Source organism: Dama dama, chromosome 13 (genome assembly GCF_033118175.1).
Source record: "Dama dama isolate Ldn47 chromosome 13, ASM3311817v1, whole genome shotgun sequence".
NCBI lineage: Eukaryota > Metazoa > Chordata > Mammalia > Artiodactyla > Cervidae > Dama > Dama dama.
In genome coordinates, this window is record NC_083693.1 from 16049972 (window position 1) to 16074864 (window position 24893).

A 24893-nucleotide genomic window follows, 5' to 3' on the forward strand; every position below is an offset into this window, starting at 1 on the left:
AATTTAGTGAATTTACCATATCCACTGTTGTAGCCAATAGCTACACTAAGCTGCCTCACTGAGCCATTCAACCTATCTTCTCAATTACTATTTTTGAGTGTATGTTGTGCTTAGAACACAAAGTTCCATAGGTTTTGCAGTCTAACATTTTTCAGGCATGCACAGACTGTACTACAGCAGAAGCACCTTTACTTTTTTCCTTTTAAAGCCTGTTTACTTCTCTAAAAGTTGGAAGTAACATATATAACTGGGAGGAGATGTGGAAGATGGGAAGATACTGAAATAAAGGCATTCTTTCCAGTGTTACAGAGTGAAGAAAATCATGTCCTCTTCATCTGTGAGCTTTACTTCCATTTCCACTTAACAATATTTTATGTTTTTGTCCATACTAACGTTGGGTAACCCGATGAATTTTTAACACTATCAAAAATGAATTAACACTGAAGTGAGCAACAATTTTAGATTAATTTTATAGGTCACTTTTTTTTTTCCTTTTAAATTAATCTATTTAATTGGAGGCTAATTACTTAACAATACTGTGGTGGTTTTTGCCATACCTCATCATGAATCAGCCACGGGTGTACATGTGTTCCCCATCCTGAGCCCCACTTCCACCTCCCTCCCCACCCCATCCCTCTGCTGGTGTACCAGAACTCTGGCTTTGGGTGCCTTACTTCATGCATCGAAGGCCAGCGCTGTATCTGTGGGACTCCACCAGGGAGATTACTAATCCTCTTCACAAAATCTTTGCCTCAAAGGATCGACAGTGTTTTAGAGACATACCAAGACCTTCAAGACAACATGATTTAAGTCCTGGTTTTGTGATTATGTACTGGTAAGACCTTGGACAAGTCCTTTACTTTGTCTGGACCCCAGTTTCCTTATCAATTAAGTATAGCACTAGATCAAGGCTTCCAAACATTTTCATAACACAGACTCCTTTTCACAGTAATTTGGTTACTTAGCCATTTCTGCATGACAAATAATAATGAAGTGATTTTAAGTAAAAAATATTTTAACTTAAATTGCTGTACTAAAGGAGATCATATTGTACAGACTATTTATAAAATAATATTTGATATTGACACTATGGTCAAATTCTAAACATTTCCTTTTCTACAAATAATGTACTCATTTTTTTAATAGCTCAATTAAGAAAAAGTGCAATGTGTGAATTAGAACACAGCCTAAATCCCCAATTTAATCCTACTTCCCCATTCAAACCAAGTGGAATAGCGTCACATAAATCTCAACATAGCTAAAAATCTATCATAATTAAGAGACGAGGTAATAGTCTATTTCTATAAATTTCTTTTAAAAGGTTAATTATCTGTTTCCAGCTTATCATTCTTACAATTACTTGACTACTTAGACTTTTAAATACCCTTACCAGCTGCCCAATAACCACAGGACAAATGTCAAATGTCACAGCCTGGTATGCAAGATGTTCTATCAACTATTTCCAACTTGTTTTTCCCTAATTTTATTACTCCTCTACACAAACTCTCTATTCAACAGAAATTCTGTGTATAATGTGAAGTAGATATTGATTTTTTTCTATGTGCATACCCAAAATCAATCAGTAACTAATATATCCAAGAAATGCTAGTTATAATACTAATTATATCTGAATTGTTACTAAGAAAAATAAACGATAGGATTTGAGAATTCTAATCACACTCTCACAAAACAGCTAAATACCCACCTAAACTCTTATTTTCTACTGTCCTACGGAACATAACTGGTAGGTTTCACTCTTCAAAGTAACAGAGCAATTTTTTAAAACTTGATGAGCTATACAAATGTAGGAAGCAGCAATAACAATATTCTAACTACATAATACTATGAAATAATTCTGTATGAACACTGGTGGCATAAAGAAGCAAGCAAAAATATAAAATTCCTATACAAATACTAGTTGATATTCCCATGTTAGAATATAAGTGTTTTTGAGGTTAAGAGAGATTCTAGAAATAAGTCAAGTCCAGAAATTGACACAAAATAACTAACCAGTTATATGCAAAGAAAATTCATACAGAAGCAATATCTTTCAGAAAAAGATTCTCTGTTGAATTATAAGAGGTAAATTCCAATATGAATAATCAAGCATTCATACATTCACAAAGACTCAAGCATATAGCTTATTTACCAACATTATTCACTAACATTTTCAAAACAGTATTAAAAGTTTACTTTCTGGTACTTTAGTGCTAATGAACTAAAGTAAGAACTACTAGAAATATTATTTGAATAACTAAATATAATCACATACCAGTGTGCTAGAACAACCTTAGGATACATAAGGATTAAAGCACACATTAAAGGTATGAATCAATCCCTCAAACAAAAACCTAGATAATTACAATGTATGTATACACTATCATTCAAAATTGCTTATATAAGCAGTTTATACTACCATTAGAATTGTTTATAGGTACAACACTGATTGCACAATTTTAAATTAAAAAGTACAGTTATGATTATCTATGCCAAGAAAATATTTCATTTTCTTTAGACTCTATAGATTCCAAAGCTGAGTTCCTCTCAGAACTGAGCTACAAAAATAACTTCACAATATTAGGTTGGTGCAAACGTAATTGTGGCTTTGAACTGTGAATTTTAAATCATTATAACTAGCCTCAAATATACCTTTTTAATCAAAATAGGTACCATTATAATCAACACTTTTTTGCCAATGAGAAATAAGTTTGCTTATTCCTGTAACATAAAAATCTGTGCTTTGCAAGACCCCTATATATGCTGTCTACAAGAGACCCACCTCAAAACAAGGGACACATACAGACTGAAAGTGAAGGGCTGGAAAAAAATATTTCATGCAAACGGAGACCAAGAGAAAGCAGGAGTCGCAATACTCATATCAGATAAAACAGACTTTAAAATAAAGGCTGTGAAAAGAGACAAAGAAGGACACTATACAATGATCAAAGCATCAATCCAAGAAGAAGATATAACAATTATAAATATATATACACCCAACATAGGACCACTGCAATATGTAAGGCAAATGCTAACAAGAATGAAAGGGGGAATTAACAATAACTCAATAATAGTGGGAGACTTTAACACCCCACTCACAACTATGGATAGATCAACTAAACAGAAAATTAACAAGGAAACACAAACTTTAAATGACACAATGGGCCAGCTAGACCCAGCTGATATCTATGGGACATTTCACCCCAAAACAACCAATTTCACCTTTTTCTCAAGTGCACATGAAACCTTCTCCAGAATAGATCACATCCTGGGCCATAAATCTAGACTTGGTAAATTAAAAAAAAACTGAAATCATTCCAGTCATCTTTTCTGACCACAATGCAGTAAGATTAGATCTCAATTACAGGAAAAAAACTATTAAAAATTCCAACATACGGGGGCTAAATAACACGCTTCTGAGTAACCAACAAATCACAAAAGAAATCAAAAAAGAATCAAAATATGCATAGAAATGAATGAAAATGAAAACACAATAACCCAAAACCTATGGGACACAGTAAAAGCAGTGCTAAGGGGAAGGTTCATTGCAATACAGGCTTACCTCAAGAAACAAGAAAAAGTCAAATAAATAACCTAACTCTACACCTAAAGCAACTAGAGAAGGAAGAAATGAAGAATCCCAGGGTTAGTAGAAGGAAAGAAATCTTAAAAATTAGGGCAGAAAGAACAGCATCGAAACATGTATATTATCTAGGGTGAAAATAGATCACCAGCCCAGGTTGGATGCATGAGACAAGTGCTCGGGCCTGGTGCACTGGGAAGACCCAAAGGGATCAGGTAGAGAGGGAGGTGGGAGGGGGGATCGGGATGGGGAATACATGTAAATCCATGGCTGATTCATGTCAATGTATGACAAAACCCACTACAATACTGTAAAGTAATTAGCCTCCAACTAATAAAAATAAATGAAAAAAATAAATAAATAAATAATTTTTTAAAAAGAAAAAAAAATTAGGGCAGAAATAAATGCAAAAGAAACAGAAGAGACCATAGCAAAATCAACAAAGCTGAAAGCTGGTTTCTTGAAAAGGTAAATAAAATTGACAAACCGTTAGCCAGAGTCATCAAGAAACAGAGGGAGAAGAACCAAATCAACAAAATTAGAAATGAAAATGGAGAGATCACAACAGACAATTCTGAAATACAAAGGATCATAAGAGACTACTACCAGCAGCTCTATGCCAATAAAAAGGACAACTTGGAAGAAACGGACAAATTCTTAGAGAAGTATAACTTTCCAAAACTGAACCAGAAGAAATAGAAGATCTTAACAGACCCATCACAAGCAAGGAAATCGAAACTGTAATCGGAAATTTTCCAACAAACAAAAGCCCAGGACCAGATGGCTTCACAGCTAAATTCTACCAAAAATTTAGAGAAAAGCTAACACCTATCTTACTCAAACTCTTCCAGAAAACTGCAGAAGAAGGCAAACTTCCAAACTCATTCTATGAGGCCACCATCACCCTAATACCAAAACCAGACAAAGATGCCACAAAAAAAGAAAACTACAGGACAATATCAGTGATGAACATAGATGCAAACATCCTTAACAAAATTCTAGCAAACAGAATCCAACAACATATTAAAAAGATCATACATCATGACCAAGTGGGCTTCATCCCAGGAATGCAAGGATTCTTTAATATCCACAAATCAATCAATGTAATACACCACATTAACAAATTGAAAGATTAAAAACCATATGATTATCTCAATAGATGCAGAAAAAGCCTTTGACAAAATTCAACATCTATTTATGACAAAAACTCTCCATACCTCAACATAATAAAAGCTATATATGACAAACCCACAGCAAACATTATTCTCAATGGTGAAAAATCGAAAGCATTTCCCTTAAAGTCAGGAACAAGACAAAGGTGCCCACTCTCACCACTACTATTGAACATAGTTTTGGAAGTGTTGGCCACAGCAATCAGAGCAGGAAAAGAAATAAAAGGAATCCAGATAAGAAAAGAAGAAGTAAAACTCTCACTAACTGCAGACGACATGACCCTCTACATAGAAAACCCTAAAGACTCCACCAGAAAATTACTAGAGCTAATCAATGAATACAGTAATGTTGCAGGATATAAAATTAACACACAGAAATCCCTTGCATTCCTATATACTAACAATGAGAAAACAGAAAGAGAAATTAAGGAAATACCATTCACCATTGCAACAAAAAGAATAAAATACTTAGGAGTATATCTATCTAAAGAAACAAAAGACCTATACATAGAAAACTATAAAACACTGATGAAAGAAATCAAAGAGGACACAAATAGATGAAGAAATATACCGTGTTCATGGATTGGAAGAATCAATATTGTCAAAATGGCTATTCTACCCAAAGCCATCTATAGATTCAATGCAATCCCTATCAAACTACCAACAGTATTTTACACAGAACTAGAACAAATAATTTCACAATTTGTATGGAAATACAAAAAACCTTGAATAGCCAAAGCAATCTTGAGAAAGAAGAATGGAACTGGAGGAATCAACCTGCCTGACTTCAGGCTCTACTACAAAGCCACAGTCATCAAGACAGTATGGTACTGGCACAAAGACAGAAATATAGATCAATGGAACAGAATAGAAAGCCCAGAGATAAATCCATGAACCTATGGACACCTTATATTCAACAAAGGAGGCAAGGATATACAATGGAAAAAAGACAACCTCTTTAACAAGTGGTGCTGGGATAACTGGTCAACCACTTGTAAAAGAATGAAACTAGAACACTTTCTAACACCTTACACAAAAATAAACTCAAAATGGATTAAAGATCTAAATGTAAGACCAGAAACTATAAAACTCCTAGAGGAAAACATAGGCAAAACACTCTCCGACATAAATCACAGCAGGATCCTCTATGACCCACCTCCCAGAATATTGGAAATAAAAGCAAAACTAAACAAATGGGACTTAATTAAACTTAAAAGCTTCTGCACAACAAAGGAAAACTATAAGTAAGGTGAAAAGACAGCCTTCAGAATGGGAGAAAATAATAGCAAATGAAGAAACAGACAAAGGATTAATCTCAAAAATATACAAGCAACTCCTGAAGCTCAATTCCAGAAAAATAAATGACCCAATCAAAACATGGGCCAAAGAACTAAACAGACATTTCTCCAAAGAAGACATACAGATGGCTAACAAACACATGAAAAGATGCTCAACATCACTCAGTATCAGAGAAATGCAAATCAAAACCACAATGAGGTAACATTACATGCCAGTCAGGATGGCTGCTATCCAAAAGTCTACAAGCAATAAATGCTGGAGAGGGTGTGGAGAAAAGGGAACCCTCTTACACTGTTGGTGGGAATGCAAAATAGTACAGCCACTATGGAGAACAGTGTGGAAATTCCTTAAAAACCTGGAAATAGAATTGCCATATGACCCAGCAATCCCACTCCTGGGCATACACACCGAGAAAACCAGATCTGAAAGAGACATGTGCACCCCAATGTTCATCACAGCACTGTTTATAATTGCCAAGACATGGAAGCAACCCAGATGCCCATCAGCAGACGAATGGATAAGAAAGCTGTGGTACATATACACCATGGAATATTACTCAGCTATTAAAAAGAATTCATTTGAATCAGTTCTAATGAGATGGATGAAACTGGAGCCCATTATACAATGTGAAGTAAGCCAGAAAGATAAAGACCAATACAGTATACTAACACATATATATGGAATTTAAAAAGATGGTAACGATAATCCTATATGCAAAACAGAAAAAGAGATACAGATGTATTAAACAGACTTTTGGACTCTGTGGGAGAAGGCAAGGGTGGGATGTTCTGAGAGAAGAGCATTGAAACAAGTATACTGTCAAGGGTGAAACAGATCATCAGCCCAGGCTGGATGCATGAGACAAGTGCTCAGGGCTGGTGCACTGGGAAGACCCAGTGTGATGGAATGGAGAGGGAGGTGGGATGGGGATCGGGATGGGGAACACATGTAAATCCATGGCTGATTCATGTCAATGTATGGCAAAAACCACTACAATATTGTAAAGTAATTAGCCTCCAACTAATAAAAATAAATGAAAAAAATAAAAAGTAAAAATCTGTGCTTTGGGATTCAATGAACTCTTGGAAAGCATCTTCTGCCTCCTGCTGGTTGAGGAAGTGTTTTCCCTACAAAAAGTTGTTGAGATGCTTGAAGAAGTGGTAGTTGGTTGGAGAGAAGTCAGGTGAATATGGTGGATGAGGTAAAGCTTTGTAGTCCTATTCCTTCAATTTCTGAAGTGTTGGTTATGCGATACGTGGTGGAGCACTGTCGTGGAGAACTGGGGCCATTCTGTTAACCAATGCTGGCTGTAGGTGTTGCAGCCAACATTTCTGTGGATCCCCCTGATTTCCTGAGTGTACTTCTCAGATGTAATGGTTTTGCTGGGATTCAGAAAAGTGTAGTGGATCGGATGGGCAGCAGGCCACCAAATAGTGACCATGACCTTTTCTGGTGCAACTCTGGAGCTTCTTCTCAGTCCAACCACTGAACTAGTCATCACTGGTTGTCATATAAAATATACTTTCCATCACACCTCACAATCTGATTGAGAAATGGTTCACTGTTGTTGCACAGAATAAGATGACACTTCAAAATGACCATTTTTTTTTACTTTCAGTCAGCTCATGAGGTACCCACTTATTGAGCTTTTTCACCTTTCCAATTTGTTTCAAATGCCAAACAACAGTAGAGTGGTCGACACTGAGTTCTTAGGTAACTTCTCCTATGATCCTCTCAATTGGTCATTGCCAACTTTCAATGGCTGGCCACTATGCTCCTCATCTTCAAAGCTACTGTCTCTTTTGCAAAACTTCTTGAACCACCACTGCACTGTATGTTCATTAGCAGTTCCTGGGCCAAATGCATTGTTGATGTTATGAGTGGTCTCTACTGCTTTATGACTGATTTTGAACTCAAATAAGAAAATTCCTTGAATTTGCTTTTGCCTAACATCATTTCCCTAATCTAAAATACACAGGAAATAAGTCATTAGTAAAAAAAAAACATAAAGTAAGAAATTTGCATTAAAATGATCTACAACAAAACCACATTTAAGAATGTATTCCTATAGCAAATGGCAAATTTCAACAAGGCAAAACCACAATTACTTGTGCACCAATAAATATAATATACAGTTATCCTCTTAATTTTAAGTGAATTGAACAGCCAGTTTTTTTAAACTGAATGTCTGTATTAGCTATCTTTATATAAAAGAACTGAAATACCACTTAAGACTATAGATATATCTTGCTTTTCAGGCATACCCATATCATTGTTGAATATGGGAAGCACTCTACATCTTTTGCTCTAAATAGGCTTCTAGCTCTAATAGTAATATAATGTTTATATGCTGAATGGTTAATACTTGGTGGTAAACATCAATATCTTAGAATTCTAAGTGCCTTGAATCCATACTGAAATGTATCCAACAAAGGGACTTCTGAGGTAAGATAATAAAATAGCCGCACATAATCCTATTGGGGAAATAGAAGAAACATGTCCAGTTACCATCATATTCCTAGTGTCCAGTACAATGTCTCATACACAGTATGATAAACATCAGTTTGATAAATTAAAAAATGAAGAAATAATGCATTACATCCAATACTTTTACCCTTTTCCCTTCACTTCTCTTCAACCCCTTTCAAAAAAATTATAAGGCAATTCTAACAATTCACAGCCTGGGAAGTGCAAGACTCAGTAAAACTTTATTAGGTAGCTTTATGAGGCTCCTTCAACAGGTGCCCAAGTCTTCAGAAGGAGCCAAGGGTATTATACATCTCTCTGGGATCTGGTTTACCTCTCACACTACACTATAACTATTCTTAGCTGACTTTTAACTTTGTAAAATAAGCATGCTATGCTCTTCCTACTTTTCACATAAGCTGTCCCACCCAATCTGTAACACCTTTCTTCTAACCCCCTTTCTCTCTCCAACCCTGTCCTTTAAAGGACTCAGGTGATGGTGTCACCTCTAGAGCAAGTTTTTTCTGACCACTCTTCCCCCAATCCTCTGTACCCTCCTTCCCTCCTTGGCTAAAAATTTGGTCAATGTATCGACAAACTGCCTGAGAAAAAAGAAGAATTTATCTCATCATAAGTACTGAAACACTCAACCCATGACACACAGGGATATAAAAAGGATACAAAGATATTTATCAATAATCACAAGAAATATAGACATGTGAGCTGTATTATGAAGTGATATATATGTATATATACATCACAACCCTTTCTACCCATGACATGAATTCCTGTTTATTTTTCAGTAACATCAATCTCTGCTGAAGAAAAACCTGACTTCAAGAAAATAAAAATCACACGCAGAGATGCACAATTCCTTATAAAAAGCACATAAATGAAAACCAACAATTGTATGGTAAATAATAATATTCAAATATATAGCAAAATGAAAATAGTAAAACCAAAACGGCAAGAGCTACAGTGACTGCTGTGTGAGGGAGTGGTGCGGGACATGTGGGAAGAGGAGGAGGGCCATGAGGATTGGGTGCCTCACCCAGTGAATCACCATCCTGCTGCTTCAGGCTCTGTTAGGAATAAAAGAGCAGGGCAGGGGGCTGGAGGTGGAGGGAAGCTCTGTCTTGTCTTCAGATGTTTCATTATTTTTTCCCTTTCCCTGCCGCTCCACTGCAGCCCTGTAAAACATTAGGCAAGCCTCTTAAACACTCCCTCCATTCCTCTCTGTAATATGGGGAGAAAAAACTGAAAGTCAAAAAGACTTTCTGAGAATGTAATAATACTGTCAGAAATCCTAAACATAATCACACCTCCAGTTCTGTAGCTAGGTGATCTCAGGAGAAAAAAGCCACCTATCTTTTTTGCTCAACTGAGGAACTGGAGTCCATCTCCCCACACACATCCCCACCAGATTCCCTAAATACACTCAAAGAAGCACTTGATAATCATATAGAATTGAATCAAAATGTCACCCATTAAAAACAATTTGCAATTCACACCAATATCAGCATACTATTTTGAACTACTCTTTAGAAGGTCTTAAAAATTATGACTTATGCTTGCTCACTACTTGAAATTATTTCAGAGGAAAGTCTTAGGGATAAAAATATTTTAAAAGCTGGATAACCACTGCCAAGAGATTGCATGTTAACTTGAAGCTTTTAGTCTCACTGCACTTAGGACAAGTTGATTCAAGTTAATGCCAGGATGCTCAGGTCTCATTTCAAAAGTTTCTGATGCAATAGGTCTGAGTTGGAACCTCAAAAACTTTCTAACAAGTTCTCTGGTAATCCTGATGCTTCTGGTCAAGGCATCACACTTTAGGAACCACTGATTTTAAATGGTATGAATCACTGGTATGATTACTTTTGCTACCAGCTGTTTTTATTTAATAATTCATAAACATATCTTATATTGACGCCCTATCCTCCTTTCTATATTATTTCCAAATTCTGTTGTAATTTTAAAGTGGGAAGAACTATTAAGACTCAAAAAGCAGATTTTCTCTTCCTTCAGAATGCAAATTATCATCATTTTACTTCATTCATCACTGTGCCTTAATTTCCTCAATTGTGAAATGGGGACAATTAGAGGGATTCAATAAAATAATTTTGTTGTTGTCATTTAGTCACTAAGTTGTGTCTGACTCTTTGTGACCCCATGGACTGCAGTATGCCAGCTCCTTTGTCCTCCACTATCTCCTGGAGTTTGCTCAAATTTATGTCCATTGAGTTGGTGATATTATCTAACCATCTCATCAATAAGATAATAATATCAATAAAAGCCCTTGGAAGAGCACCAAGTCATAATGAGTACATTGATAAATGTTTTGTAGTATTCTTATTCCAATTACCTCACTAATTTTCTGTTCATTATTCAGGAAAACTTACTTATGTTTGTCACATGTTAACACATTACTGGTACGTGTATAAAATCCTGTCTGTTTGTGGTGAAATGTTGCAGAGCTCTAATGGATCTGGTAAATTAGGGAACAAAGGGAGGAGTTACTGTTAAAGACCCAGGTTCTAATCCCACTTCTCCCATTAAACTGCTACATGACTCTAGGCAAGTCATTTAACTCTGGTCTCAATTTCTGCTTCTGAAAAAGCTTACCTTGGATATGAAGATCAAATGATATATAATGCAAGTGAAAAAAAATTTTTTTAATTCTGTGATGAATAAAGTACCTCTATTTGGGAACAGTTCACAAGATATTAATAAGAAAGATAAATGGGCATGGCTTCTATATTTACATGCTTAAATGGCAGCACAATGATCTGAATCACCACATTTAACTATTTACTGAAGTGCTCAATGCCACCAAGTCATTACATGGAGAAATACCTAATACTTCAAATATTATTGCAAATACTGCAAAGTGAAAGATATGTCATTACAAAGTAATCTTGGGCATTTATTGTGTAGCAGCTGCTTCATGCCTTTAGCATAATTTTTATTTTGATGCAGAACCATTCTATTTGGTCTAGGCTTTTATTGAGTTTAAATTCAATTCATACACATATGTGAATGAATAATGGCAACTAATTACACTGGTGATTTTCATTTCTAGTTTCTAATACTCTAGGATATATGTAATATTCTTATAAAATTACATAATAAAGTTCACAAATTTTTAAATCAATATCCTGAAAAGAAGATTTGGGGGTTATAACATTTTCTTTGTACCTTCCAGTTAAATTACTATCTTTGATAGGACGAAACAAAATCTACCATCTTTTTTTGTGTACTTACATAAAAAGATATAATGTATATCTTTGATGTTTTCTAATGAACTATAGGTAATAAAGTAGTAAAACTCACTTTTTAATAAAGAATGTACCACATCATAGGTGATATATATACCCAAGACACTGCAAACCTTAATCTAAAATACCTAAATGCAACTTAAAATATGTAAATACTGTTGACTTTTAAGAAGCTATAAAGAAAAAAATTCTTATCAACTACGATTAAAATGTTAAAACTGATTAAAATTTTAAGAGACTAGTTGTAAAACGTAACTAATATGAAGTAAGGAAAGCAAAGATACAAACACCATTCTGTTTAAGTGTTCCTAATACCTGTGGTTAAAAATTGAAAGGTAGATAAATGTATTATGTCCTCCTCTGTTTAGCATTACAATATTCAAATACGAACTACTTCTACTTTATTGTATTTTTTCTACAGTGCTCCCAGAAAACATATTAGATCTAATTTTATTTGTGTCCTTATTTCGTAGACTATGTAGATGTGATCAACAATACAGGGCACGCATCCCTCTATTCTACACAGTACATGCCAAAAGGGCCTGTGTGTTGGATCCAATAAAAAAGAAATATCTCCACACAAGACTCCATTTTAATATAGTCAAGATTCTGCCAAAGAATATTTTAGTAATATGGGGGAAAGTAAAATCTTGCTAGTTTTAAAAACTATCATACACAACAGGAAATGGGTGAATTCAGGTTAGAGGCCTTATGAAAGTTGCTCGCAAAGTTTTCAGTTAGTTTCACTGCTGTTCATACTACATACGGAAACAGTCCAAAGTAGAGCACTTGTAGCTGTTCATGACTCTATTTATCGCTGATGTACTCAGCCACATGAGATGGCCAGAGAGTCCAGAACCAACTTGTCAGAAGTTTAATATAAAATCTTCAGTTGGTAAAAGTGTATTTCAGTGGTTTACAGAACTATAGGTAGGAAAAAAACAGTATTGTGGCTTGAATTCGAAATCTAAAAATCACTTTGTGGAGTCCCTGGCACACAGAGGAGTCCCTCAAAAATTTTTGTTAAATAAACAAATGCAACTCTAAATGTTTGCTTCCAATTACTATAACTGTTTGAAACAAAACTACATGTAAAAGGAAAATATACTTAAAATGATATTCTAAAAATATCCTTAAGATATTTGTAAAGCACTTAGAAAGTGGCCCATAGGAAGCTCTATGTAAGTATTTGTCATTACTCTTATCCTGTTAACTTAGTTTGGTTCACAACAATCTTGGTAGCTCCACTAGTATAAAGCCATCACTACAACCAATAAAAAGAACTCAAGTATGTATGCACTACTAGTGAGGATGTAGTTGCATATCACCTTTACATGTGGAATAAAGACTGTCTTACAATGATAATCATCCAGTCTTATGAAGATTAATTCAGTAAGACAGTGACATACAAGAAAGGTGCATTAAGCTTTATAATTTTATCCTATCACAACAAATTAAATCCCTTTTAATTCAATGTGTTTTCTGTCTTTTACTTATATGTGTCTTGTACTTATGTAGTTCAGAGCTTCAAAAAGAGCTACTGGTGAAATTCATGTTTGCTTATGTCTTAAGAAATTCAATTAAAAAATAAAACATCAAAATGTCAATTGATAACTGAACTGCAAATATTTCCTTTCATACTGAAGCAAACTACAATACAGGAGGAATTCTAAAAAATGTTTGGGATTTACTCTCTTACACTCATTGCTGACCACACAGAGATAAAGACTCAGGTAGTTTTGAAAATTCTGTGAGGATTAAATCACTCTATATTCTTCATATTCTCTAAGGAAGTAAGCTTTAGGCTGTGCAAAGTACCCTCAACTTCTGGGGCCCAAGAACAAGAACTGCTGCAATGGAAGAGCAGAGTAGTTAGGGTTAGGCAGGTGGCTGCCTTCCATAATGAAACTAGCCTGAATATCTATTCGTTTGTTAAGGTCAACTCTTTTTCTTTGACTTAAGGCACTGGAGCTTTTGATAAGACAGAGTTTTTTAAAATAAGATGTCATTTTAAACTAAACACCAGGGATACCTTCTGTTTCAAAGAAATCCAGTTACAAAGTCTCTTATGAAGTTTACTCAAATCAAGATCCCCTAATTTATAAAATTACAATTCAAAATATATTTTGATATGCAACAATGAAAGAGTCTACTAGCTTATATTGCACATAATAAGATTTACCATGAAAGCTAAATGATATAAAATAATTTGCAATTGATAAAAACATAACTGTGCTAAGGAGTTTGGTTAAAGACGTAACCGTATAGTTTAACTGATCAACAAAAGCAAGATCAAAAGCTTCAGACACTGAAGGGAGTGAGACACAAATCAAACAGTGGGCACATCAAGCAACCAACAAACTGTAACTGTAATCAGACTATTATTTTCCATTTCAAGCAATTGATTATTAAAAAAATAAGGGTTTTTTTCTAATAAAAGTAGCAGATTTCTTTTTGGCAGTCAGAATCAATCAATTACTGTCCAAAAGGAATGGTTAAGGCAGAAAAATATGGGAGATATTTAAAATGCATTTTCAGAACTATAACAATGTGTGGAGGCAAATAAATTAGATCCCTACACAATAAAGTTTCTTAATTTCAATTTCTGAAATAAAACCTAAATTGGGACTACATTTCTTCTCTTATGGTTAGTTCTGCCTCATTTCCCATGATTTCAGTATTTTAACCAAGGAAATCTCTAATTTATTGAAATTGTTTTCTAATATTACAAAACTAATTAAACACATCTTTTTAAGCAGTGAAAAAAAAACCTGTTTTGAACAAAAATAAAACAAAACTAGTAAGGATAAACAAAAAATAAAAGTAAATACGAAAATAGTATAAAATGCTATAGAGATATGCACAGAAAGTTATCTTTTATAAGAAAATTTTTGTAACAGGAAAGAATTAAAGGGAAAAGCATACTGATTCTCCTTTTTAAGGTTTTGTCTTAAAATACTTTCTGAATGGACTAAAATCATTCTCAACAACTCCTTTTCTTTATTTTCACTAAATAGGTTGGTAGAACTATGAGATATCGAAGGAAAAGAAATTAAAAAAAAAAAAGGGACCATCCTCCCCCCACAACTAAAGCACTATAAACAAAACAGAAATATTTACACCATTTCATTAGTGTTTAAAATTGTGGGTAGTCACTGAGGTAATGAAATAATTAAGACATAAAAAAACTAAAACTTCATACTGTCCAAAGTGATAGTTTTTTATAATATTAATTTTAAAACTCATATAAAAGTAATCATAGATGAAATGTTAGACTATACTGATGTACATACTATATCAGCCTTGTTTATTTTTTCTTGGTGATTAGGATATGCTTATAAATGGGTCATCATATAGTAATAATTAGATCCTTCTAAGAAAGAATTCAGAGAAAAAAATATAATAGATGTATGTTTTGGCTATAAAAAGCAATCTAATTTAATTACTATCTGCAATTCAGGCATCACTAGACACATCTGTTACCTCCACAATATCCGAGTTGGTTCTGCTCTCGTGAGGTTCATTATACTCTGTGTACTTGAGAAGAACCTTGTCCATGTCAGTGCTGGCATACTGAAACAGCTTGTTGGAGCTGTTGAAGATGATGAGTGCTATTTCACAGTCACAGAGCACACTGAGCTCATAGGCTTTCTTCATTAACCCAAACTTCCTCTTTGTAAACGTGACCTAGACAACAGAAAAAAGCGCATTTTTACTAAGTTAGTAGTAGTACTGGAATATAGGCTACCTGAAGATGAGTTCTCTTTTAATACTGAGTCTGATTTCAAAGGTGAAAAAACTTCTTAGCTTCATACTCCACGAAGTCTCCTTCCCCGGTTTGCCAAAGGACTACAATTCTACATATATTCTGTACCTCCAAGGGCTTGATAGAGTAGTCTCCTGAGAAGGCTTCCTTTATCCTTGGCTGCGGCTCTGGGCAAAGAACCAGAGAAGGAAACAGCTAACTAGTGGCCTCTTACCATCCAGTTTCAAAAGGCATCAGGAAGTCCAAGTCCTACCTCAGTAATCCATCATGTGTGTGTGCGCTTAGTTGCTCGTGTCCAACTGTTCGCGACCCCATGGACTGTAGCCTGCCAGGCACCTCTGTCTAGGGATTTTTTAGGCAAGAATATTGGAGTGGCTCCATCTTCCCGACCCAGGAATGGATCCCGCATCTCCTGTATCTCCTGCATTGTACTGGATTATTTACCTGCTGAGCCATCAGGGAATCCATCATTACTCAGACTTTAATCTTTAAACAACAAAATACATCCACTAATCTAAGTTATCCTTCTCCTTTCCAACCCCTTCTAATGCACCCATGAAAATTCATAGTCTAGATCCCCAATGTCCTCAAAGTCTTCTTTTAATATTTCTCTAACTGAAACCTGTCACCTGAAGCCCTCTCAAATAGAGACTAATTTGTTTCTTTTCAATACTACATCTCCAGTACTCAAGGGTCTGGAAGATATGTCCTTTTTTTGCTTCCCATTCTCTCCTCAATTTTCCTTTCTTCTCTAAAAACCCCCAATGTTTTGAAGCTCAAGCTATTTGCAATGAGGGAGACCCGGGTTTAATCCCTGGGTTGGGAAGATTCCTGGAAAATGGAGAGGCTACCCACTACAGTATTCCGGCCTAGAGAATTTCATGGACGGTATAGTCCATGGGGTCAGAAAAGTCAGACATGACTGAGTGACTTTCACTTTTCAAACTCTCCTTGTGGTGACCTCGAGGTTATTCTTCCCCATGCACTGCTAAGTGTCAAATAAGTATCTCTGAGTAAGTGAAAGTCTCTCAGTCGTGTCTAACTCTTTGCTCATTTATTCCTTTATGCAAGTGCCTGACAATTACTGGGAACATAAATGTGCATGCACACTCACATCCATATCCCCTTTGTTTTTCTAAACTGATGACCATAAATCTTAACACTTAACACTGCCTGACATTGTAACTTAGCTCATTTGTCCCATTAGCCCATTCTGATGGATAAGGATAAGAGGCCTGTGGAAGCTTCCTGATGGGAGGTACTGGCTATTGTGCAAATTGGGTCTTGCTCTGATGGGCGGGGCCATGCTCAGTAAATCTTTAATCCAATTTTCTGCTGATGGGTGGGACTGTGTTCCCTCCCTGTAGTTTGGCCTCAGGCCAAACTATGGTAGGGATTATGGCATAATGACCACCTCCTTCAAAAGGACTTAAGCCAGCATGCCACTGGCAACCAGGACTGTTGTATACAGTGCCCCTGACCCCGCGGCAGAGAGAATGAAAACCACAATCACAGAAAACTAACCAAACTGATCACATGGATCACAGTCTTGTCTAACTCAATGAAAGTATGAGCCATGCACATGGCCACCCAAGACGCATGGGTAAGGGTGAAGAGCCCTGACAAAACGTGGTCCACTGGAGAAGGGGAAGGCAAACCACCTCAGCATTCTTACCTTGAGAACCCCAAGAACAGTATGAAAAGGAAAAAAGATATGACACTGAAAGATGAACTACCCACATTGACAGATGACCAATATGCTACTGTAGAAGAGCAGAGAAATAGTTCCAGAAGTAATGAAGAGTCTGAGTCAAAGTGGAAACAACACCCAGTTGTGGATGTGTCTGGTGGTAAAAGCAAAGTCCAATGTTGTAAAGAACATTACATAGGAACCTGGAATGTTAGGTCCCACGAATCAAGGTAAACTGGAAGTAGTCAAACAGGAGATGGTAAGAGTGAATATGAACATTTTAGGAGTCGGTGAATTAAAATGGACTGGAATGAGTGAATTTAATTCAGATGACCATTATATCTACTATTGTGGGCAAGAATCCGTTAGAAGAAACGGAGTAGCCTTCACAGTCAACAAGAGTCCAAAATGCAGTACTTGGGTGAAATCTCAAAAATGACAGAATGATCTCTGTTTCCAAGGCAAACCATTCAATATCACAGCAATCCAAGTCTGTGCCCCAACCACTAATGCTGAAGAAGCTGAATGGCTCTATGATGACCTACAAGACCTTCTAAAACTAACACCAAAAAAAGATGTCCTTTTCGTCATAGGTGATTGGAACACGAAAGTAGGAAGTCAAGAGAAACCTGGAGTAACAGGCAAATTTGGGATTGGAGTACAAAACAAAGCAGGGCAAAGGCTAACAGAATTTACCAAGAGAACGCACTGGTCATAGTGAACACCCTCATCCAACAACACAAGACACAACTCTACACATGGACATCACTAGATGGTCAATACCAAAATCAGATTGATTATATTCTTTGCAGCCAAAGATGGAGAAGCTCTATACAGTCAGAAAAAACAAGACTGGGAGCTGACTGTGGTTCAGATCATGAACTCCTTATTCCTGGCAATCTTGATTCCAGCTTGTGCTTCATCCAGCCCAGCACTGCGCATGATGTACTCTATGTATGGAAAAATATCAATAACCTCAGACATGCAGATGACAGCCTCCTTATAGAAAGCAAAGAGGAACAAAAGAGCCTCTTGATGAAACTGAAAGAGAGTGAAAAAGTTGGCTTAAAACTCAACATTCAAAAAGCAAAGATCATGGCATCCAGTTCTATCACTTCATGGCAAATAGGTGGGGAAACAATGGAAACAGTGGAAGCCTTTATTTTCTTGGGCTCCCAATTCACTGCAGATGGTGACTGCAGCCATGAAATTAAAAGACACCTGCTCCTTGGAAGAAAAGCTATGACCAACCTAGATAGCATATTAAAAAGCAGAGACATTACTTTACCAACAAAGGTCCATCTAGTCAAATTTTTCCAGTAGTCATGTATGGATGTGGGAATTGGACCAGAAAGAAAGCTGAATAATGAAGAATTGATGCTTCTGAACTATGGTGTTGGAGAAGACTCTTGAGAGTCCCTTGGACTGAAAGATCAAACCAGTCCATCCTAAAGGAAATCAGTCCTGAATATTCATTGGAAGGACTGATGCTAAAGCTGAAGCTCCAATACTTTGGCCACCTGATGTGAAGAGTTGACTCATTAGAAAAGACCCTGATGCTGGGAAAGATTGAAGGCAGGAGGAGAAGGGGACAAAAAAGGACGATGGTTGGCATCATTCACTCAATGGACATGACTCTGAGCAAGCTCTGGCAGATGGTGAAGGACAGTGGGGCCTGGTGTGCTGCAGACCATTGAGTCAGGAAGAGTGAGACAGGACTGAGCGACTGAATGACAACAAAGCCCATTTTCCAGGTGGAGATACTTCCTATCTTCTCTCCCTCAATCCACTCTCCACTGACAACCCTGCTTTAAACCACTGATAACCCTGCTTCAAACCACTGAGAAAACAGAAGCAGCAACCATCTCACTTCCCATCACTGAATCTATCTGTCCAACCGCTTGTCTGTTCGTTTCCACGCTCTTCCGTCTCTGCTGTTACTACTGACATCTCTGTTCCTATTTTTTTTCCAGATGCTGCACTCTCCTCCCTCATCATGGTTTCCTTCCTCTCTGTCAGATCAAAGGCCATAAACAGCAACATGCTTGAGCATCTTCTTTGACTTCATGCTGCCTTTCCAGTCACCACCCCTTCTTGCCCTTCTTTCTGCTCTACTTCAGAGTAAAAATATTTGAAAGATATGTCTATAGTTATCACCTCTAATTTCTCACCACCTATTCTCTCCCCAACCTACTGCAATCAGACTTCCAGTCCTCATATTCTGCTAAGACTGGCCAATATGATCACACTGATCTTCAATTTATGTGATTGAAGTCAATGATCACTTTTTCCCCCTTATTTTACCATGTATTTCATTTGACAAATTTGACCATGTTCTCAATCTTCAAACATTTTCTTTTCCAATTGTTTATGGCGCCACACTGTCCTAGTTTTCCTCCTACTTGAATGACTTCTTCCTCTCAGCCTTTAGAGCTATACCGTCTTCCTCTGCTCAATCTCTACACATTAAAGTGCCTGTGGGCTTTAGATCAAGGGTCCCTTCTCTTTACCCTCACAGTCCTTCCAGGTAATTGCATCCAGCTATCTAGCTTCATAATTTTAAAGGCAACAAATATGCTCTTTCTACAGTCTCCTCCAGTTCAGCAAATGGCACTGTCATCCATTCAAACAAAATCAAATAATATCTAAGAGTTATCCTTTATCTCTCTAATCACAATAATCTACTCTACCTATTCCTTCAGTAAATTTCAGTAAACTCCACCTCTAAAACATATCCCAAATCTATCCACTTCTATCTATACCACTATACCACCAGGCTAGGTAACATGGTGTCTCATGTGAATTACTTATAGAATCACCTTATTAGATTTCCTGCTTTACCTATTGCACCCTACAGTTTATTAGCCACATACCTGACAGACTGATATACCTGAATCATAAATCAAAATGTATAAGTAGGAGTTTATAGAGTTTCTCACTGCACTGAAAGTAATAACCAAACTCATTAAGGAAACAAAGTAAATGATCTGGCTTCAAACCATCTGACTTTATTTCCTCTCTCCCTCTCTCACACACGCTATGCTGCGCTGGTGTGTACAGTGTGTGGGTTTTCTTCACCACCAGCTACTACTCCCTGTCTTAGGAACCTGGCTATTTCCCCTCTCTGTGGAACACTCTTCACATTACATGTATTTCTTTCTCTTTAAAAAAAAAAAGAAAAATCTCTTATCATTATTTCATCTTTTAAAAAAGCCCTTAAAATACAAACACACAAATATATGATTTTATATAAATGTATATATGGAATATAATGTGTTCTGCTTGCGTCCTTTTAACCCATGTTTTCAACTTAGTATTTTTCATTTCACATTTTTGTACAAGATCGTAAAATCATATGTACATTCAGATGATACATATAAGGGATCTTGTCAGCATTTTATGAAACTGGGACTCTTATCAAAGAGTACTTTGACATTGTTTTGAACTGTGGCATTGGAGAAGACTCTTGAGAGTCCCTTGGACTACAAGGAGATCCAACCAGTCCATCCTAAAGGAAATCAGTCCTGAATATTTATTGGAAGGACTAATGCTGAAGCTGAAGCTCCAATACTTTGGCTATCTGATGCGAAGAACTGACTCCTTAGAAAAGACCCTGATGCTGGGAAAGGCTGAAGGCAGGAGAAGGGGACGACAGAGGATGAGATGGTTGGATGGTATCACTGACTCGATGGAGATAAGTTTGAACAAGCTCCGGGAACTGGTGACGGACAGGGAAGCCTGGCGTGCTGCGGTCCATGGGGTTGCAAAGCATCAGACACAACTGACTGACTGAACTGAACTGATCCAATACTTTTTGTTTTCCTCATTGAGCCACACCTCATGAATGTGTAAGTCAAACAGTATAGTTCTGAGGTACTCTTTTGAATAATTTCATAATTTTTTCATATAAATGTTACTACTCTTACAAGGTGCAAAATAAAAATCTTATTTCTTTTTCTGCACACCACAACTGTAGGCTCCCACTCACTGCAACTAGAGAAAGCCCATGCTCACAAGCAAAGACCCAGCACAGACAAGAAAAAAAAAGAAAACCCAACAACACAATTTTTAGGTTTACTACCTGGCAGTCAGTATATGTTTTTAATATTCTCCTTTATTGAATTTACTGATGCTTCTTTGGTTGGGTAGGTAATTTTTAATCAATTTGGTGAATGCTCTACATATACTTGTATACACTATTTTCTCAGTGTAGTGTTCAATATGTCACTTAATGTCAATTTTATTCATTATGCCACTTAGCTCTGGTATACCATCAATTATTTTTTGTCCATTTGATCTATTTCATACTCAGACTAATGTGTTTAAGTATCTTTAATTATTAGTTTCCACTTATGTTTGTTTCTCTTTTAGTTTTTGATTGGTAAAGGTAGTATTTAGTATATCAGTATTCCTAATTCTTACATCGTCAAGATGAATTACAGCTTTCAGCATTGAGAAGTATCTTTCTTTGTCCCATTTAATGCTTTTTGTCTTCAACCCTACAGTGTTTAATATCAGGATTCTATCTGTTTTCTCATTGCTTTCATTTGTCTGGTACACTTTTTCTCATCTCTTTCTTTCTGATCATTCTATTTGAGGTGTGTCTCCTTCTGTCAATAACTGGACCTTGTGAACTAAATGGAAACATTTTTTCTTTAAATAAACAGTACCATTCACATTTACTGATGTGACTGATAACAGAGATTTCATTGATATTTTAGTACTTTAATATTTATATGTATTATATATATTTCCTGTTATTTTCTTCTAAATGATGTGTTTTCTTTGCTTGAGAAAAATTCAATGAAGATTAGCATTTTTGTTCTAGTGGTTATCTTTGTAGTTACAACTTTTGCAAATGCCCTTAGTCTCTGTTTTCATGTTTAATCCCTCACTATTTGGTGTGTCAAATCTCAATGATATTTTTTAACTCCCACCTATTGCATAAATAATTACCAGCATGCCTGTTCTACTTTCCTGTTTCCCTTTTCTTTTTACCATGTCTCAGCTGCATTATTTGTCTCTTTTCAAAACAAAGTAATATATAATAAATAATATATATTATTCTTCCACCCTTGCCCCCATTGTTGCTTTAGGCTTATATCCATAGTCAAGTATATTAAATGTCGGTCAAGGATCTTTTTGCATATTTCCTCAGGCATCTCTCAGCTGTATGGAGCTTATCTTCTACTAGACTGCACAATAATAGCTCTTGAGTATAGAATTACCTGAGCTCTCGTAGGTTTAACTTGAAACATCTTTGTATTTGAATACAGCTTAACTACAAACGAAATCCTACCTTCAGATATTTTCCCCTGCATTTACTGAAAATGCTGCTCTGTTGTCTTGCTTTGTATCTTGATTTTGCAAAATTTGATGCCAGTCTAATTCTCTGTACTTACAAATTTGCTGCAGTTTTACACCAGAAGCTCTGATGATCTTTTTCTTTATCTTAAAATCTATGGAGATGTAGAGAAGATAATGGGTATGTAGGGAAGGGTGGGATGAACTGGGAGAGTAGCACTGACATATATACACTACCATCTGTAAAACAGGTAAGCAGTTGGAAGTGGCTTTACAGAACAGGGAGCTCAGCTTGGTGTTCTGTGATGACCCAGAGGGGTGGGATGGGGCAGGGTTGGGAGGGAGTTTCAAGAGGATCTCTGTAAACATATAGCTAATTCACTTTGTTATACAAAGGAAATTGACACATTTGAAAGCAATTACACTCCAATAAAAAAATAAGAGAAAAAAAGAAAGGAGGATAGAAAGGAAATGTAAACAAATTAGAAGAAAATAAAATTGTCTTTATTCATAGATGACATGATTGCCCATGTGAAAAATCCCTACGAAAAAATTAATTCCTGGAACTAAAAAAAAGAAAACTAATCAATATTTGTAATCAGATTCAGTTTTACAAAGATAGTCAGTAGCAGAATGAAAAATAAAGTTCATTCAACTACCAAAAAAACACCCTATTATAACAGTTTCAGTAGGATATGTATCAAAGCTGATCTCCACAGGTCCACCTAATCCTTGGCATCTTATTTATGAAAACTTTAATTATATGTCAGTTCTATGGTTTCATTTTTTTTTTCCTTTAAGGACTGAAATTATAAGTTGTATCTTCTTTATCTCCCTTTCAAACATTTTCTTGTAAACCCTTTGAAATTACTTATTTTCATTCATTTAGCTGTTCCTACCTTCCTTCAATTAATATTAAAGTTTCATTTGAGTATATATTCCTTGGCCACTTTGTAATTTAGTCTTTGTTTTAATATTATTTTATCTTCTTTTCTTTCAATCAACAGCTTAATCACTTTGCTTCAACCATTCTTTCTTAAAAAAAAAAATCCATTTCCATTCTTAGTATTCAAAATTCTGAGTCTTGATTTTTGTCTCTAACACTCCTAAATACTTATTTAAAGAAATTTATTTCAGCGTGGATAGCCATTAGCAGTTTTTCCCCCCACTGCTTCATTGTTTGGGGAACAATCTTGTCACATGAATAGCTATAAATATTATTTTGTTTTCTTATAATAGTTTATATAGGAGATAAAAGTGAAAGAGGAGAGTGAAAAAGTTGGTTTAAAGCTCTACATTCAGGAAACTAAGATCAAGGCATCTGGTCCCATCACTTCATGGCAAATAGATGGGGAAACACTGGAAACAGTGAGAAACATTATTTTGGGGGGCTCCAAAATCACTGCAGATGACGACTGCAGCCATGAAATTAAAAGATGCGTGCTCTTTGGAAGAAAAGCTATGACCAACCTAGACAGCATGTTAAAAAACAGAGACATTACTTTGCCAACAAAGGTCCGTCTAGTCAAGGCTATGGTTTTTCCAGTGGTCATGTATGGATGTGACAGACTATAAAGAAAGCTGAGTGTTGGAGAATTGATGCTCTTGAACTGTGGTGCTGGAGAAGACTCTTGAGAGTCCCTTGGACTGTAAGGACATCCAACCAGTCCATCCTAAAGGAAATCAGTCCTGAATATTCACTGGAAGGACTGATGCTGAAACTCCAATACTTTGGCCACCTGATGTGAAGAACTGACTCACTGGGAAAGACCCTGATGCTGGGAAAAATTGAAGGTGAGAGGAGAAGGGGACAACAGAGGATAAGATGGTTAGATGGCATCACTGACATGAATTTGAGAAGGCTCCAGGAGTTGGTGATGGACAGGGAAGCCTGGTGTGCTGCTTCCATGGGGTCACAAAGAGTTGAACATGACTGAGCGACTGAACTGAACTGATATAGAAGAAGATTGCCTGCATCATTGAATTTCTACAGAAAGAATTAGCAGCAGTTAGTGGGTAGTGATTGAAAATATTCTTCGTTCAAGAGCATCTCTCCTTTTAAAGCAGTTAAGTATGGTCCCTTTAATGAAAGCCTTTTGGGGGGAGTACTGGCAGTGGGGAAAAGTGTTTTGTGTCTTTGCATATTCTTTTGTCTTGAAGGATGTGTATGTGTGTGTGTGTGTGTGTGTGTGTGTGTGTGTATCTTCTCTTAATTTCCATTTACCTAACATTTTCCAAAAAGTACCTCTGCCTTCCTTTTTGCCCTCTTTTCCCTGAAACAGATGCCTTTTCAAGACTACAGACTTGCTTGGGCATATACTTTTAGTCCTTTCTTTAC

The 24893-nt window shown here is 36.2% G+C and overlaps 1 protein-coding gene across 12 annotated transcripts in view; it reads right to left on the reverse strand.

Annotated features, from left to right (window-relative positions):
- MEF2A (myocyte enhancer factor 2A) overlaps positions 1–24893 on the reverse strand; it is a 201174-nt gene that overhangs the window by 64220 nt on the left and 112061 nt on the right. For 10 of the 12 annotated variants that reach the window (XM_061158584.1, XM_061158591.1, XM_061158590.1 and 7 more), the window contains one exon: positions 15279–15482. In XM_061158584.1, coding sequence (XP_061014567.1) covers positions 15279–15482 — 204 coding nt within the window. Of the gene's footprint in view, positions 1–9568; positions 9708–15278; positions 15483–24893 lie in introns of those variants that run through there. The other 2 variants (XM_061158592.1, XM_061158593.1) reach the window with 1 other exon arrangement.